The 19,421-nt window shown below is 40.6% G+C and overlaps 1 protein-coding gene across 11 annotated transcripts in view; it reads right to left on the bottom strand.

The window, feature by feature from the left end:
* The window catches only part of ANKRD28 (ankyrin repeat domain 28), a 197,373-nt gene extending 178,569 nt beyond the window's left edge, over window positions 1–18,804 (bottom strand). For 4 of the 11 annotated variants that reach the window (XM_041733793.1, XM_041733792.1, XM_041733797.1 and 1 more), the window contains exon 1: window positions 18,380–18,804. Coding sequence is in view for 6 of the 11 variants with exons in the window: in XM_041733792.1 (XP_041589726.1) it covers window positions 18,380–18,406 (27 nt within the window). In the remaining 5 variants the exon portion in view is untranslated. Of the gene's footprint in view, window positions 1–7,419; window positions 7,525–12,959; window positions 13,014–15,435; window positions 15,465–18,045; window positions 18,277–18,379 lie in introns of those variants that run through there. The other 7 variants (XM_041733790.1, XM_041733799.1, XM_041733788.1 and 4 more) reach the window with 5 other exon arrangements.
* Between the last annotated feature and the right edge of the window lie 617 nt (window positions 18,805–19,421).

Genomic DNA, 19,421 nt, shown 5'->3' with positions numbered 1-19,421 from the left:
ATAAACATATTTTTAATATATATATATATATATATATATATATATATATATATTTGGTCTTCATTCTCCTTTTCTAGCACAGAGCTCCTAAAATCCTTAGAACTTCTTAGGAACTGAGCCATTAAGTGTCTTTTGTTAAGTTAATGAGCTAACTTTTGGGACCCCCCCACCCACCCAAAGTTAACCATCCAAGGTGATTAGACAGTTGTAACGTTCAGTCCCACCCCCATCCCCACCCCTACTCTTGACTTCAGGGTCTGGAAATTGAGTTCAACCACCAATGACCAATGATTTAATCAGTTGTGCCCATGTAATGAAACCTCCACAGAAACCCAAAAGAATGGGGTTCAGAAAGCTTCTATGTTGGTAAAGACAGGAAGATTTGGGGAAAGTGGCACACCCTGAGAGCATGAAGGCTCCATACCATGCCCTATGCATCTCTTCCATCTGGCTGTTCCCTAGTTACATCCTTTTGTACTAAACTAGTAATATAGTTAATAAAATGTTTGAGTTCTGTGAGCCATTCTAGCAAATTATTTGGGAACTTCTGATTTACAGCCAGTCAGAAGCACCTGGACATGCAACTGGCATCTACAGAGAAGGGGGGGAGGAGGCATTCTCATAGGACTAAGCCCTTAACCTATGGGATTTGATGCTATTGCCAGGTCAACATGTCATAATTGAATTGAATTGTAGGATACCCATCTGGTGTAGAAGTGTGATGAGTATGGTAGTAATGTGACAATAAGAGAGCAACACATAGGGGATCCCTGGGTGGCGCAGCGGTTTGGCGCCTGCCTTTGGCCCAGGGCGCGATCCTGGAGACCCGGGATCGAATCCCACATCAGGCTCCCGGCGCATGGAGCCTGCTTCTCCCTCTGCCTGTGTCTCTGCCTCTCTCTCTTTCTCTCTGTATGACTATCATAAATAAATAAAATTTAAAAAAAAAAAAAAAAAAAAAAAAAGAGAGCAACACATAGGAGGAGAACTGAGGTTTTCCCAAATAGGTATCTTTTTAGGTGACTGAAATCTTCTAAAACCGGAGGGTGGTGCTGCTGGGAGCCAAACCCTTTAAATTTACTAAAATAATTGAAGTGTGCTCTTAGAACAGATGAATTTTATGGTATGTAAATTATACCTTAATAAACCATTAAAGAAAAGAAGGCACCACTGCTCTAATCAAGTACTAGCTCCCTGGGGATCCCTGGGTGGCGCAGCGGTTTGGCGCCTGCCTTTGGCCCAGGGCGCGATCCTGGAGACCCAGGATCGAATCCCACGTCGGGCTCCCGGTGCATGGAGCCTGCTTCTCCCTCTGCCTGTGTCTCTGCCTCTCTCTCTCTGTGTGTGTGACTATCATAAATAAATAAAAATTAAAAAAAAAAAAAAAAAGTACTAGCTCCCTGAATCCAAGTTGAAAGGTTGATCAACTATACAGGATCCTTACTGTAGACAAAGCAATGGAAAGTGACTGAATTATAGGGCAGCCCTGGTGGCTCAGCGAGTTTAGCGCCGCCTCCAGCCCAGGGCGTGATCCCAGAGATCTGGGAGAAAAATACAGTACAGGGAATATAGTCAGTAACACTGTAATAATGTTGATGGTGACAGATGGGCGATCCCGATCCGTGGGATCTCGTGGGATCGAGTCCCACATCGGGTTCCCTGCATGGAGCCTGCTTCTCCCTCTGCCTGTGTCTCTGCCTCTCTCTCTCTCTCTGTGTCTCTATAAATAAATAAATAAAATGTTTAAAAAAAATGAATTATAGCTGGAGAGAACTGAACTGGATCAAAAGAAAGATCATCTGACAGGATGGACACAGGAATGTAAAACCAATGATAACTAACTATACAAACTCAGCATATTTTAGAATCAATTTAGTTCAGAGAGAAGACTACCTGAAGCGTGAATCAGATTTCTGTCTCCAGGAATAATAATAAAAGGATACTTTTTTTTTAAATATTACATATTCTTAGCCTTAACATAACACGACAAAAAAGAAAATGTTTTTTCTATTCTAATGAAAAAAATTCAACTCAAATGAACTTGATTTACTACTTTACACTAAAGTAAGCAATATTTTAAAAGTTATATTGTAATATATGCATACCCAAACCAAAATAAGCCTTGTTAAGGTTGAGTCCTACAGGGGGTGTTGCTTACCTGGTTTCGCCCACTCTGAGTATTAGAATCTTGATTAATAAGTAGTGTCCATCCAGACACCAATATATAACAATGTGTGAGAGCAGGAATAGAAAAGCAAAAACATGAGAAAATAAAAATAAGAAATACATCTAAATCTCAGATGAAACTATGATTAGGATTATAGCAGAAAATGCTCTAAGAAAACATATATTATTTCTCGGGCAGCCTGGGTGGCTCAGTGGTTTAGTGCTGCCTTCAGCCCAGGGCATGATCCTGGAGACCGGAGATCAAGTCCCGCATCGGGCTCCCTGCATGAAGCCTGTTTCTCCCTCTGCCTGTGTCTCTGTCTCTCATGAGTAAATAAATAAAATCTTTAAAAATATACACATATATATATATTTTATATATCTATTCATATATATATGAATAGATATATATATTCATTTCTCTCAATCAAAATAAAAAAAGATCAAGGAAAAAAGCAAAGTGTAGAAATAAATTATCTGCAATAAGGAAGGAGATCAATAAGAAAGCTTAATGGGTAGGTAGACTTCTCTTTTTCAGTCAATTAGGAGATACAACTACCTGTTAAAATAGAGAAGGCAGAAATTAAAGATTAATAGATACAGAAGAGGAATGATAAGGATTAAGTAGCCTTGAGGGTGCAAGTTAGACATCAAAAAAATGAAGTATATTCAACTTGGTTTCATTCCTTCCTTCACCAATTTCCAGTGGTCCCAGAGCTGAAACAGGAGAATAAATATTGTAGAAGTAATCCATAGGTTGACTGAGAAAGTCAAGGGAATATAGGAGTTTAAACTGTTTGACTGAGTGAGTGATCATTTATTGAACAGCTACTACATAATAGGCACTTTATCAACATTCTCACAATTCAATGAAGATATCTCTATGCCCATTTTATTTTATTCAGAAAGTGGAAATAACCCAATATAGCAATAAAAAGAAATGAAGTTCTGATACCTACTACAGAATAAATGAACCTCTGAAGAAGCCCTGTAAGTCAAAGAAGCCAGTCATAAGAGATTACATATTTTATGATTCCATTTATTTGAAGTGTCCACAATAAGCAAATGCATAGAAACAGATTAGTGGTTGCCTAAGGCTGAGGGAAAGGCAGGATGGTGGAGTTGGATTTAGGAGGAATGAGGTGACTGTTGGATATGGGACTTCTTTCTCAGTGACAAAAATGTAAAAAAAAAAAAAAAAAAATAGACTGTAGTGATGGCTGCACAACTCTGTGAATTTACTTTAAAAAAGAAACTCCTTTGTTTATTTAAAATGGGTATATTTTGTGCTATGTTAATTATATCTTTAAAAAGATGTTAAAACCAACCAACCAACCTCAGGCTCAGATTTAGTTTCTTTGTCCAAGATCACACAGTAAGACAGTGGTAGATTTAGTAGCTGCTGAGATCTCTCAAGCCAGTCATTTTCAGTACAATAATAGTTACCATTTAACAAGGGCTAACTATGTATAAGAGGTTTTATACACTCATTTAATTCATCAAATCTGTGAGATAGACACTATTATTTCCCTTTCTGAGAAATCTCAAACTTAAGTGAGGTAACTGGCCCAAAGTCACAAAGGTGATCAATCAATGAGCCACAATTACAAGCACATACTTGGGAGGCCTGGGTGGCTCAGTGGTTGAGCTTTTCTGCCTTTGGCTCAGGGCATGATCCCCGGGGCCAAGGGATCAAGTTCCACATCAGGCTCCCCACAGGGAGCCTGCTTCTCCCTCTGCCTATGTCTCTGCTTCTCTGTGTCTCCCATGAATACATAAATAAAATATAAACACATGCTCTACAATTTCAGACATTCAATTAAGATTATCATAACTGTTTGCCATATTCATATATGGTGATATCCACTCTTATTTACTTAAGATTTTTCTTTGAGTCATTTGCTTCTCTTGCCTGACAAAACTGCAGAAAAGTCTGGAGCTATAAGCTTAAAGGGTAGTGTCAGGGCTAAAGATAAGAGTAGAAAGCAGAGAGGATAGGATATAAGACTGACATAAGAGCGCTAAGGGAAGGACCTGCAGGGGAAAGTTTCCACTAAAAAAACCAGGCTTGCTGAGGAGAAAAAGGGTCCAGCCTGAGAAGCGTGTGAGAGTGGGAAAATGGACAAGTAGCAAAAGGCAGAAGATTGAGAAGAAGGAGAAGAGATTGTGTAAGACAGGAGCAGAGGCTCAAGAGGTTGGATCAAAGCACTAAAAGAAAGCAGATAGCTAGGTGGAAAAGCAGAAATGAAAGCTTAAATACCGAGTTCTACTCAGGAGTCTGGACTGGAGGCAAGGAAGTAACATCTAGTGATAGGTCACCCACAAAAAAAATCTCAAGAAAAACACCAGTAGTAAAAGTTGTCCCATGCTTCACAAAATACCACCCTAACCAGTAATGCTCAAATCGGAAGGTCAAGGCTTCTCAAGAGGCCAGTTTGTGGCCAAATTGGACCTAGCAGACTACATAAAGTTGGTTCCAATACAGCAAAGCTCAGGTTCACTGTGGGTGAGAAAGCGGGAGAACTAGCAATGAAAGAAGCTGTGGTCAGAGAAAAATTTCATGTTCAAAACTGTAGCTCCGGGCAGCCGGGTGGCTCAGCAGTTTAGTGCCACCTTCGATCCAGGGGGTGATCCTGGAGACCCAAGATCAAGTCCCACATTGGGCTCCTTGCACGGAGCCTGCTTCTCCCTCTGCCTGTCTCTGCCTTTCTCTCTCTCTCTCTCTCTCTCTCTGTCTCTCATAAATAAATCAATAAAATATTTAAAAATAAAAAAATAAACTGTAGCTCCAAGATGCTGAAGAAACTACAAGGTGAGTAGGTAAAAGTTCATGTGATTTCATAATAGAATCTTATAGTCCAAGAGAAGTCTTAGAAGCTAGAAATTGCTAGTTAAGGAAAAGAAAATACAAACAAGGCAATTAGTGACATTTCAAAAGCATTAATTCCATAGCCAAAACATAAGAGCTTCTAAAACCAGTATTGCACCAAGACATCCAAAATAATCCGTGTTACTGACCATCTATAATAGTTAAGCAGTTATCTAAACTTAAGTGAAGGTGTTATGTAGAAATTCAGCTTTATAGTAAAAGAACGATAACTTGTTTTACTAATAGACTATATTTAAAACAATTTATTGTCTTTCATTAAAATAGAGAAGCTATTCATTGTTAAATGAGTTGGATTAACACAAAATCTTCCAAAACCTTTCTATAGTACATCTATACTGTATTTCATTTACACTTCTTAACTAGTTTATAAAATGGGAAATATTCCAACCAGGTTCCTTCTCACTGTCCCTGCTATGGTGTCAAATGAGAAGGTCTGAAAGGTTACAGCCCCTTGACCTCATCTATTCAAGTCTCTCTCTTCTTTTAAGATTTTATTTATTTATTCATAAGAGACACAGAGAGAGGCAGAGACATAGACAGAAGGAGAAGCAGGCTCCTCGCAGGGAGCCCGATCCTGGACTCGATCCCCTGGATCCCCAGACTGGGATCACACCCTGAGCTGAAGGCAGATGCTCAACAGCTGACCCACCCAGGCATCCCTAAAGTCTCTTGATTCCAGATATGTTCTCTATACAAATCATTCAAGCCCTCAAAGACACGCTAGTTTCTAACTACCTGCCTATATCCTGGATTAGGCTACTTACTGGATCTACCTGACAAACACTACACTTGCTAATCTGACCTATTCACCTGGTTTCAACTCCACTGCTCACTCCTGATGCTGCAGTTTGCTTTTACATCCCTTGAAAGCCAGCTGTTTTCAACCATCAAATTCAACTCCTTTCCTTCAGGATGTGGTTATTGCTTGCCTAACTGTCTTTAGTTCTCCTAGGGACACACTCCTCACTCTTGGCAAGACCCAATGTGACACTCTGGAACTACACACTGACCAGCCTGTAAGCTTTTAAAAAGTGGAGGAAGCCTCTCACCATTCAGAGAACTAGTCAATATAGAAGACTATTGTTTACCTATTAACACACACACACACACACACACACACACACACACAGTCTTTCAAAGTCCTGTTGAATTATCTGACTTTTTCCTAATTTACACTAGTAAGAATACGATACTAATAGTAGGCAGGTCCATTCTGCCTTTCACCATTTCTAATCAGAAAATTCAATTCTCATTCATTTGGGGAATATAAATAATAGTGAAAGGGAATATAAAGGAAGGGAGAAGAAATGTGTGGGAAATATCAGGAAGGGAGACAAATATCATATCCTAACTCTGGAAAACGAACTAGGGGTGGCAGAAGGGGAGGAGGGCGGGGGATGGGGGGGAATGGGTGACGGGCACTGAGGGGGACACTTGACGATCGGATGAGCACTGGGTGTTTTTCTGTATGTTGGTAAATTGAACACCAATAAAAATTAATTTATTAAAAAAAAAAAGAAAATTCAATTCCCTCGAAAGGAAAAAAGAGAACATTTAAAAACAAAACAAACAACAAAAGACTTTAATGAAAGTAAATGTTTAACAATATAATCTGCATTAGGACTAAGATCTGCAAATTCTTCTAAATAAAGCATTCTATTCTTTCTTGGTAGTAGAGATTAAGAAAAAATATACACTCAAACAAAATACCCACATGTACACAAATCTACAAGAAATGCACTTGTACTTTTTGCTCCTCTAAAAATATTTTATAGAGACTATGTATGGCTCTTATACATCGAGGAGGAAAGAAAACCAAATTATAAAAGGAACATGGGTAGATAAAATCCCATTAAAATAAACTTCAAAAAATAAAATAAAATAAAAAAATTTCAAGGACCCCCCCCAATTCCACCATTGGGTTCAATCAGCCATTTCTCCCTTGATGCTCTCAAAGCACACATAAGATAACTGCCCTTATCTAATTCCATCTTTCCCACACTAGAAGACAGTGATCATGTTTTATACACAGGTATACCCCTAGTATTGAGGACCAGCAGGTAGCAGGCACATAAGTGTTATATAATAAAATAATCAGGATGTTAATTATAATCATTTCCATGAAAATTTTTACAAAGAAAACACATTATTTAGGTATAAGGTCTGGAAGTTAACAGCTGAAGACTAACTTACCATATAAATGAGTTTTAAAATATAAATAGTAGAAACCACAGGCAATGGATGATCCCAAAACAGAATTTGGACAATAAGCTAAGGAGCTATGTGGATTAAAGTAACAATAGATGTTATAATAGATATATCCCAAAGTGTGACATAATAATTTATTTTTATTTCATGCTTACATGAAGTCCAAAAATCCATGTTAATGATCAGCTGTGGGCATGAAGAGGCTGGAGACCCAGGCTGACAGAAGTTCAGCTCTCTTGGACCCATCATTTCCAAAGTTGCTTTGGCAGACAACACCCAGCCAGCAGGAGAGAGGAGAAGAGAGAAGAAAGGATTGTTCAAGGAAGGTTTGTATTTGCCAGGGCTGAAGAAACACTCAACACTTCTGCTTAATTTCCTATAGCCAGATCTCAATCATATGGGCCATCCCCAAATGCAAGAGGGGCTGGAAAATAAGTTAGCTGGGATCCAAGAAAAAAAGTAAACAAGCTTGGTAAAGAGCAAACCACTCTTTACCTTAGGTTTTCAAATACACAAATTACCTGGGACACTACCCCAGGTAATCCTCATTCAGCATATCTAATAGGACCCCAAAATCCTGTATTAAAGCTGGCCAACTGATTTCAATGTATGCCCAACTTAGGAATTACTGGCTTAGAAAATAAAGAAATTGGGGCAAGGAAAAACATTTTCACAGAAAGTTTTTAACAGTGTGCTGGATAAAAAGAAAGCTAAAAGGTGATGAAAAACTTGAGCCTTTGTGTCTAGAAGAGCACAGTATAGGTAGAACTTGGGAAATTCTTCAGTCTACTGGCCTGTGATAGTAGTCTCCCCATGCTTTTTTCTTAACTCTGGTAGTTTCTCATGCTTCCTTTCCTCCACCCATTCCATATTCTCCATTATATTCTCCTTGGCCAAGAACTTATCTCATTAAATGACCTCATTCACCTCAATTACCATGAAAAACACATTTCTCTAAGCCCAGCCTCTCATTTAACTGCCTCCTGTAATAATTTTTCCAATTAACTGTCCCACTGGGACCTCAGTATTTCCAAAACTGAATTTATCTCATTCTCATGTCAACTCCTCTTCTTGCATGCCCTATCCACCTAGCCCCCCTAGTCAAAACCCTATGAGTCACTGACAAATTGGAATCCATAATTAAAAGTTTTGTCCTTCAAAGAATACTAACAAGAAGGTAGGGGGGGATCCCTGAGTGGCTCAGCCGGTTTAGCGCCTGCCTTAGCGCCTGCCTTCAGCCCAGGGTGTGATCCTGGAATCCCGGGATAGAGTCCCACATTGGGCTTCCTGCATGGAGCCTGCTTCTCCCCCGACACCCCTCCTCGTGAATAAATAAAATCTTTAAAAAAAAAAAAAAAGGTAGAAAGACAACCTACAGAATGGAATAAATTTTTTGCAAATCATGTATCTTGTAAGAGACTGGCATTTAAAATATATAAAGCACTACAACCCAATAATGAAAAGACAAAGAGCCCAATTTAAAAAATAGGCAAAGGATCTGATAAAAAGATGCTGAACACTATTAGTCATCAGGGAAATGCAAATCAAAAGCACAAGGAGATACCACTTTACTAGGATGACAACAATGAAAAAAAAAGAGAGTGTTACTGAGGATGTGGAGAAACTGGAACCTTCATGTACCGCCAGTGGGGATGTAAAATAATACAGCCACTCTGGAAAACTGACTGGCAGTTCCTTAAAAAGCTAAATAAAGAGTTTCCATATAACCCAACTAGTCCACTCCTAAGTACCCAAGAGAAATGAAAACTTATGTCCACACAAAAACTTTTACACAAATGTTCATAGCAGCATTATTTGGAGTAGCCAAAAAGTCAAAATAATCCAAATGCCTATAAACTGTTGAATGAACAGATAAAATGTGGTATGATACAATGTAATATTATTCATCAATAAAAATATTGATACACACTATAGTACAAATGAGCCTTGCAAACATACTGCATAAAACAGGCAAAAAAATAGAAACAAAATAAATTAGTAGTTGTTTAGGGCTAGGAATGATGAGGGTTTGGGGGAATGATAGTTTAGGGGTAAGAGGTTTCTTTTCACCATGATAAAATGATCTAAAATTGATTGAGGTGACACACATCTCTATGAATATACTAAAAACCATTGAACTGTATAACTTAAATTGGTCTGTTAATTAGATCACAGCAAAGCTCTTTAAAAAAGAAACAGCTATCAAACTTTTTAATCCAGAAACTTATACAAGAGAAAAGGTTGCCTCTACAGACTAATTTATACTTCCTATTACAAGATACAAAGTTGGCGGGTGGGGGGTTGGTAACTTAGGTAACAAGAAATAAAGTTAAATGTAGTACTGCATCATAATAACTCTCACTCTAGGCTCTGGAACAAGTATATGTTTCATAAGCAACTGCTTCCTGATTTTCCTTAAGTATTTTAACTGTCCCATGCCGTATGTTTTAATATTATCTGTGGCCTTCAATCCTTAAGAGTAGAAAAGACATACCTTTATGTCTATAATAAATAAGAAAACCATCACCAATTAAGAATTTGAATTTAAATTTACTAGGCAAAAGTGAACTTTCCACTAAAGTTGTGGGAGTAATTCTATTCAGACTTAGTTTTGCATGCCAATCAGTATACACACAGAAGAATCCTTTTTTAAAAAATCAGTACCACATAAAGAAAGTGGATGAATCACTTAACTAAGAACTGGGACTGGAGAGTAGGAGTAGAAATTAAACTTTTTTTTTTTTTAATTTTTTTTTTTAATTTTTATTTATTTATGATAGTCACAGAGAGAGAGAGAGAGAGGCAGAGACACAGGCAGAGGGAGAAGCAGGCTCCATGCACTGGGAGCCTGATGTGGGATTCGATCCCGGGTCTCCAGGATCGCGCCCTGGGCCAAAGGCAGGCGCCAAACCGCTGCGCCACCCAGGGATCCCAGAAATTAAACTTGAAGTCCTTGAGAACTTTAATCATTATGTACAATGTACTGTTACACTTTAAAACATTACTGGTTTAGTAATGAATATTTCATTAATTTTTGCTTTGAATGAGAAGTACTATATAATTCTATGATTATCACTGTGTATGTTTAATGTAAATTATCCACAGAATACATTGTCCAGAACAAAAAGACTTAACCCTAAACTATTCTCTCCAGGCACAAAACTTTCTCCAGGAGTATCTCACTTCAACCCACAGGAGGTGCATTCACTGAATATAAATTTTACATTAGAATGAAAAATAAAAAGGAAATAAGATAAAATGCTGGAAAACCTAATACAACCCAAATCTAACTACTTGAATTATCAATGTTTAATTGTATTCTCATATTTAATTTACCCTACTGCGGGGATCCCTGGGTGGCTCAGCAGTTTAGAGCCTGCCTTCGGCCCAGGGCTGATCCTGGAGTCCCAGGATCAAGTTCCGTGTCAGGCTCCCTGCATGGAGCCTGCTTCTCCCTCTGCCTGTGTCTCTGCCTCTCTCTCCCTTTGTGTCTCTCATGAATAAATAAATAAAATATTAAAAAATAATAATAATAATTTACCCTACTGGGACTATGCAACAACAACAAAAAAAAAACTGTCAATTGTCAGTAGATATGACACTTAGTTTTACACTTAAGTGAGCCATTAATATAGCTTTGTGGATCCTTTAGAGATGTACTCATTCCCATTCAAACTTCTGCTTAGAAATAATGTACTTGGCTTGCACTAAAATGTTTTACATATGTTCTGAATTATAGCAGTAGCCACCTAACTGGTCTCAGGTGTTCCTGTTTGTCCTCTGTAATTCACTCTTCTAAAACTATAATGTAGTGGTTATTTAACTTTTAAGTATCATCGACTTGTCAGAGGACCTAGTAGAAATTATGAGGCCTCTTAAGTACACATGTATGCACTTTCCTTCAGAAAGCCCTTCACAGACCCTAGATTAAGAAAGCCCACCTATGACAACTTCCCAACACCTTCCAATCAAATCCAAACTTCTAAGCCTTATATTCAAAGTACTTCAAAATGTAGTCACTGTTAATTTTGCTAATCTCCCAACCTTTCCAACTACACACACCAATGAGGTGTGCCCACAGTCTACAGCACAAAGCAAGGGGACTCAATATACAGTAACTGAATATCTGAGCATAAGTGTTTTTCAGGCATTTCATATATATATTTCACATATTCTGTGTCCCTGATTTTAAGATTTTTCAAGGATCATCTATTTTTCTCCTGAAAAGTCAAATGACACTCTATCCTTACTGGACACTTAATCAAGTGACAGCTTACTAACTATCCAAAATAGTCAAATTATTGTCACCTATTCAATAGCTACTTGTTGATATACGCTAACCCTGTCCAAAAAAAAAAAAAAAATTATTCAACATATCAAGAATCCTTACCCAATGACCCCAGAAGAGAACACAAAGGCAGCTCCTATACAAAAATGACCCAAATGTAAAAACTATCCTCTAGTACTAATGCAAAGTCTAACTTCAGTTTTAAAACAAACTCAGAGGGACACCTGGGTGGCTCAGCAGTTGAGCATCTGCCTTTGGCCCAGGCCGTGATCCCAGAGTCCGTGGATCAAGTCCCACATTGGGCTCCCTGCATGGAGCCTGCTTCTCCCTCTGCCTGTGTCTGCCTCTCTCTCTCTCTCTCTCTCATGAGTAAATAAATAAAATCTTTAAAAATAAATAAATAAATAAACTCAGAAAGTAGGGGCAGAAATAGATTATACATTTGCACACTACAAAAAGCAATGAAACAGCATAAAAGTATAGAAATTTCTTTAAAAGAAACTCTTAAACATGATATAAAGTTTATGACCAACTGATTAATTCATGCTACAGGAATATATGAACCTTAACAATATTACACTAAGTGAAAGAAGTCAGATGTAAAAAGTCACATATTGAATAATTCTATTTATATGAATATCCAAAATAGGCAATTTCATAGAGACAGAGGATGATCAGTACTTTCCAGGGGCTGGGTGGGGAGAGGGAAAATGGGGAGTGACTGCTAATTGCTTTTTGAAAGGATAGAAATGTTTTGGAATTACATAGTTATAATGGTTGCACAAGTCTGTGAATATACTAACTACTGAACTGCACATTTCTGGAGGTGTTATTTATTGAACTTTTTTAAGACCAAAGTATAGGGGATCCCTGGGTGGCTCAGCGGTTTAGCGCCTACCTTTGGTCCAGGGTGAGATCCTGGAGTCCCGGGATCAAGTTCCACGTCAGGCTCCCAGCATGGAGCCTGCTTCTCCCTCTGCCTGTGTCTCTGCCCCTCTCTCTCTGTCTATCATAAACAAATAAATAAATCCTTAAAAAAAAAGTATAGCTGACACACAATGTTACACTGATTTCAGGTGTACAACACAGCAATTCAACAACTCTATCCATTATGCTACAATTACAAGTGTAGCTACCACCTGTCATCATACGCTGCTATTACAATACTCCTGACTATATACCTTATGCTGAAACAAAATCCCTGTGATTTATTCATTCCATAAGTGGAAGTTTGGTCCTCTTCCTTCCTTCATCCCCTTGCCCATCCTCCACTCCCCTCCCTTCAGGCAACCAACAGTTATTTATGGGACTGTTTCAGCTTTTTTGGGTTGGTTGCTTTAGATTCCACATGTAAGTGAAATCATACGGTATTTGTCTTCTGTTGACTTATTTTATTTAGCATAATACCTTCTAAGGCATGTCCATGTTGTCAAAAGTGGCAAGATCTTGTCCTTTTCATGGCTGATGAATATTCCAGTGTGTGCATGTGTGCGCGTGCGAGAGAGAGAGAGAGAGAGAGAGACACACACATCTTTATTCACCTACTGATAGTTGCTTCAATATCTCAGCTATTGTAAATACTGCTGAAATAAATAGTGCATATTCCCTTTTGAATTAGCATTTTCATTTTCTTTGGGTAAACATTCAGTAGCATTACTGGATTGTATGGTTTTCCTATTTTTAATTTTTTGAAGAACCTATATACTGTTTCTCACAGTGGCTGCACCAATTTATATTCCCACCAACAGTACACCAGGGTTCCTTTTTCTCCACGTCCTCACCAACACTTATTTCTTTTCTTTTTGATTCTAGCCATTCTGACAGGTGTTAGGTGATATCTCACTGTTTTTTGTTGCATGTCCCTGATGATGAGTGATACCGAGCATCTTTTCATGTGTCTGTTGGCCATCTGTATGCCTTATTCGGAAAATGTCTTCTGCCTATCTTTTAATCAGATTATTAACCCCAGCCCCCCAGTGCCGAGTTGTGTAAATTCTTCACATACTTTAGGTACTAACCCCTTATCAGATCATTTGAAAATATTTTCTCTTACTCAGTAGACTGTCTTTTTTGTTGATGGCTTCCTTCACTGTGCAAAAGCTTTCTATTTTGGGGTAATCCCAATATTTTACTTTTGTTTTTGTTTCCTTTGCTTAAGGAGACATATCTAGAAAAATATACTATGCCTATGTTGTCTTCTAGTTTTACAGTTTCAGGTCTCACATTTACGTCTTTAATCTATTGAGTTTATTTTTGCATATGGTGTTACAGAATGGTCAAGTTTCACTCTTCTGCATATACTGAATCTAGTTTTTCCAGTACCATTTACTGAACAGATGGTCTTTTCCCCATTGTATATTCTTGCCTCTTTTGTCATTAATTGACCAAATAAACATGTGTTTATTACTGGGCTCTCTATTCTGTTCCATTGATCTATATGTCTACTGTTGTGCCAGTACCATACTGTTTTGATTTTTATAGCTCTGTAGTATAATTTGAAATCTGGGATTGTGATACCTCTAGCTTTGCTCTTCTTTCTCAAGTTTGCTTTGGCTTGAATTGTACACTTTAAAAAGATTACTTTTATGGTATATAAATTATATCTTAATTTTTTATATCTCAATTTTTTAAAGTTTATGACCATTTGACTATCTGAAAGAAAAGTGTTCTTTTAAGATAGGAATTTTGGAATGTCTGGGTGGCTCAGTCAGGTAGGCCTCTGACTCTTGATTTCAGCTCAGGGTCCTGAGATTGAGCCCTTTGTAGAGCTCAGTGGGGAGTCTGCTTGAGACTCTTTCCCTCTGTGCATCCCCCTAACTCACACATGAGCATTCTCTATCTCTATCTCTCTCTCAAATAAATATCTTTAAAAAAAAAAAAAGACAAAATAGAAATCTTATTTTGCAGTTTGTTTTCTGAAGCTGAGCTATACTTGTGATTACAAACTGGTCCCCTACCAAACCCTTTGTAAAATTATAGCTTTAAGTTTTTATCAATGGTTTAACTCCCAACTTGCCAAATCTCCCAATTTATAGAGAGATTTCTCATTACTATCTGGATCTCTAGCTTCCTAAAAAAAAAAAAAAAAACAAAACTGGAATTCTAAAAATACTAGGCACACCTGCACAGCAACAATATCCTGGAGCTAAGCAGCAACTAACAAATCTGCTCCTATCTGCCACAATCTCCATTACTCCCTACTGTCTTCTAGATACTAAAGCCAAGTGTCAGTTGCCATTCCACTTCCCAGTTGTGAGTTCGTTACTTACACATCCTAAACACTCTTTCTAAACAGTCTTCTCTTTCTTATTAGAGCATACTATGAATCACTGCTGATAAATTAAAATGTAATTATGCAACTGGCCAAAAGTTACAAATTTCCAGCTATGAATAAGTTCCAGGGATCTAATGTACAGCATGCTAACTATAATTAGTAATACTGAATTATATATATATATATATATATATATATATACACACACACACACACACACACACTTCAAAGTTGTTAAAAAAAAAGATTTTAAATGTTATCTACACACACACACACACACACACACAGTAATGGTGTGAGGGATGGTAGTGTCAACTTTTTTTTTTTTTTAAGATTTTATTTATTTTAGAAACAGAGAGCGCCTGCATGCAGGTAAGCAGGGGGAGATGCTGAAGGAAAAGGACAAGCAGACTCTGCACTAAGCACAGAGCCCAATGCAGGGCTCAATCCCACAAACCTGAGATCACGACCTGAGCCAAAATCAAGAGTTGGACACAAACACGTAAGTTACCCAGGTGCCCCTGGTAGTGTCAATTAACCTTAGTGTGATTATCATTTTGTATTATATACATGAATCAAATCATCATTATACTTACACCTTATACTTACATATGTTCTATGTCAATATCTCAATAAAACTAGAAAATAAATAAAATTTAAAAAATTTAAATGTAATCACATATGACATTTTCACTAAATGCAAGGACAAAAGTCTGCACAGTGATACCTACTGAATAAAACCTACACTTGTCAGAGATCCATGCTGTCTAGACACTTTATTGTGGGGGAAAATTTGAGGGAAAAGTTCATGTTTCTAGTCCTACAAATAGAAAACAAATTATTTTCACTTCATTTACAATTAAAAATTATTTTCATCTACTAACAAAAAGTAGTGCCCTAGTCAGAGTCCTTGTCCAAGTGTCCTCAAGTTTACAGATGACATTTCACATTATTACCACTACATTGAGTACTGATAGTATATCAAATCAGAGCAGCATCACGATTACACCCCTAATTCATGAATGCAAAGGTGCAATTAGATTTATTTCCAATTGAAAACTCAATCTTGTCCTTACCCCCTTATTAAGGTGTTGCCACAAAAAGGGGGAAAGCTGCCTTCCCAGATTATTGGATATGAAAACAAATTGCTTTATTTATTCACTGATTTCATGTTTAAACCACTTAGAACCCACCTGATGCTTATGTGCACAAAGAACTACTCCTACCCATTAGTAGGTTCTACGTATTAGGCTATATTTACAGAGCTAAAAGAAAACAAAATACAATCTGAATATAGCAATAACAGAAAAAAAAGTAGCTTGAACTATTTCTTATCCCAATTGTAAAATGAAGATTGAATTAAATGCTACATCGAGGACCTTCTAGCTTTAAAATTCTGTATCTTTATCCTTCTCCTCCTTTCCTCCAAATAAAATAAATCACCTTGCTGAAGTCCTTTTTCTGTAGATAGGAAAGATTAAAATAGTATTTGTATTCCGTTTCATTTTTACTATCATTTCAAATAGCCAATAAAATATCAACATACAAGACTTCTAAACCAGCTAATCCCTCTGAAATAGGCAAACCAAATTCATTTCTCAAAGTCTTCCAAAAGAGAGACCAGACGAGTCAATTAGTAGTTTAGAGGTAAGCTTCAATGTTTTTCCCCCTCTGAGCCATGCCACTTAACTTGCCCAAGTATCCTTAAGTTTACAGGTGACATTTTATAGATCACCACCACCGGAGTATTAATAGGTACTACATAAAACTGGAGTAGCATCCCAATTGCTTTATAATTGCAATTCCTAAATACACAAATGCAAAGGTGCAACTGGATTTTATGTCCAAGAAAAACATAATCTTGTTTCTGTTTAAACCTGGTGGTGAATAAAATGGGATAGTCTCCAGAAAGTTCACCAAATTCCTAATGCACACTATGATCCAAATTGCAAAAATTACTTTTTTCAAATGTGCAGGACTAGAAACAAAACAAAAATCAACCATTACCTCAACTGTGACTTCTGGAAACGCAAAGTGCCATTAGTTTGGTAAAGATTAAAGACTTGATCTTGAGTTTTACACCTTTAAGAGTATAAAGTGAGTTGGCTATACAGGAATAGCTATGTTAGCAAGAATTAGCTATATTCTACTTGTTTTTTAACAGTCCTGTCCCACAGAACTTTCTGATATAAACGTTCTGTATTTGTACTAATACCATAGTCAATAACACGTGGCTACCAAGCACTTGAAATGTGGCTACAAGACTCAATTAAAAAAAAAAAAAAAAAAAAAGACTAAGTGAACTTTTTATTTAATTTTAATTGTTAAAATTTAAGTTGCCACATGTAAGCTAGTGGCTATCATACTGAACAATGCGGTTCTATCATTTGAAATACAATGTATAAACTTCAGTGAACAGTAGGGTTTTTCAAAGTATCATTCCTGAGGATGTTAACAGCTAAAACTTTCTTGATAACTAATGATAAACAAGTCAAGCCAATGGCCTAAACATCAAACATAAAATTCACTCATGAAATGAGAGAATTGATGATACCAAGATTCACAATTTAAGGCACCATATTCACTAACAGACGATGTTTAAAAAAAAAAAAAAGACATCTCAAGTTTTTCCCCAGTTTTTGCAAAAGGGGTATTCGCTTTAAGAATAGTTTCCCCAATATATGCCAATGCCCTCAAATCTGCCCGATTTTTTTAAACAGATTTTAAATCTGTTTAAAAAAAAATGGCAAAAATAAATTCTCAGCACTGTAACACCGCCACTCGGTAAATTCCACACGTTGATTTCCCTTTCCTTAAAGGAGGGATTCAAATTTCTGAAAGCCTCTGCATCGCCCGAAAGCCTTGTTATCCATCTTTCCACGTACAAATCATTCTGATACAGCCGCGGTTTCGTTCCTAGACACAATTATTTTCAGTCCAAAAGAGACAACTGGCACTCTTTTCGGCACTTCAGGTATTCTCTGACCAGCTCCTCCAAAGTCAAGAAAAGTAACCAAAATGGTGCACGAGAAAGCAACAGAAAACAAGTCTGGGAACTTGCAGGTTGAATCAACTAGTCCCGAAGCAGAAGCAACCGCCTTTAACCCGGTGAGAGCGCGCCTCGAACCACCCGGCGAGCAAGGTCGTGACCTAAGGTCACGGCCGCCAGCACCGCTCCCGCCCAGCAGCGGGAAGCCACCTGTTAGGCCCGAGCCTCACCTGGCAGGAGAGAGGAGGCGCCGACCCGGCAGGGCGCCGGCCGCGGGCGCCCAGGCGGCCAGCGCGGGACCCGCCCCTCAGGCGGCGGCGACCGGAGACGCCGGCGAGCCCCCGGCCGCACGTGGGCTTCCCCCGGCGGCGGCTCCGCTGACAGGCGGGTCGCGCGCGGGCCCCCGCCCGGCCTCCGCGCGCCCGTGCCCGGGGCAGCACCCCGCCGAGCGGGCGCCCAGGCGGCCCACAGCGCTGGCCCGCCGCCCTCCCTCCCTTCCTTCCTCCCTCCCCGGGCGGCGCGATCCCGCCCCGCCGCCCCGCCGCCCCGCCGCCCCTCACCTACCTGGTCACGGAGTTTGAGGAACGCCATGGCGGTCGCCTGCACCGCCGCCCCGGCCCACCGCTTCCGCCCCCGTAGCTTCGGCCGCTGCCCCGGGGGGGGGGGGGGCAGCGAGCGGGTCGGCGGCCGGCTGCGCCGAGGAGTCCGCGGGCAGGGGGCGGTGCCGCCTCCCCGCCGCCCGCCGCCGCCGCCGCCGCCGCCGCCGAGAGGTGAGGAGCCCGGCCGGTCCCGCCTCCTCCGGAGCACTCCCCCGCCCTCTCCTTCCCTTTCTTTCTCTTTCTCTCTCAGCTGCCTCCGCACGCCGCCGCCGCCGCCGCCGCAGCCGCCGCCTCCTCCTCACGCCCCCTTCCCGAAATACCCTGGCAGCCCCCGCGGCCGCGCCGCTCCAGCCCGCGGCAGCCGCGGCATCCAAACTCCACTCCACAATATTACCACCACCGCCCGCCGCGATTGGCGGCCGCGCGGGGGAGAGGCCAGAGTAAGCCGAGCGCCCATTGGCCACGCCGCCGCGCTCGTTCGCGCCCCCCGCCCTCCTGGAGAGGGAGGGGGCGGAGAGAAGGAAGCGGCGAGGGGTGGGCTGCGAGCTGGCGCGCGCCGGGCGGGGGAGGCGGGCGGGAGCGGAGCCCGGCAGGGGGAGGGGCGGCCAGGTAGTGCTGGGCGCGCGCCCGGGGCGCGGGGGGCGGAGCCCGGGCGGGGGGGGCGTCGGGACGCGGGGTAGCGGCCCCGGGTGCGCACGTGGAGGCGCAGCGCGGACTCTCCTCAGAGCGCGACGAGGATGGAAGAGCCGGGTGAGGGCCGGAGGGGCGTGAGAGGTGGGCACCTGGGGGCCGCCGCCTTCCAGGGAGCGGCGAGGGGACCGGGCGAACCCGGCGCGCACGTGCAGGGAGAGTGAGAACGCGCCCGTGGGCCGGGGGAGGATGAAGGAGCCCGGGAAGGAGGGGGAGGGGGAGAGGCGGGGGCCGCGGGCGAGGCCGGGGGGAGGGGGCACGGGGGGCGCGGACTGCCCGGGCCGCGCGCGTCCTCCCCAGCGCACGCCCCCCCCCCC

This window comes from Vulpes lagopus, chromosome 19, assembly GCF_018345385.1.
Source record: "Vulpes lagopus strain Blue_001 chromosome 19, ASM1834538v1, whole genome shotgun sequence".
Taxonomy (NCBI): Eukaryota; Metazoa; Chordata; class Mammalia; order Carnivora; family Canidae; genus Vulpes; species Vulpes lagopus.
This window is presented reverse-complemented; position numbering and strand designations above follow the sequence as displayed.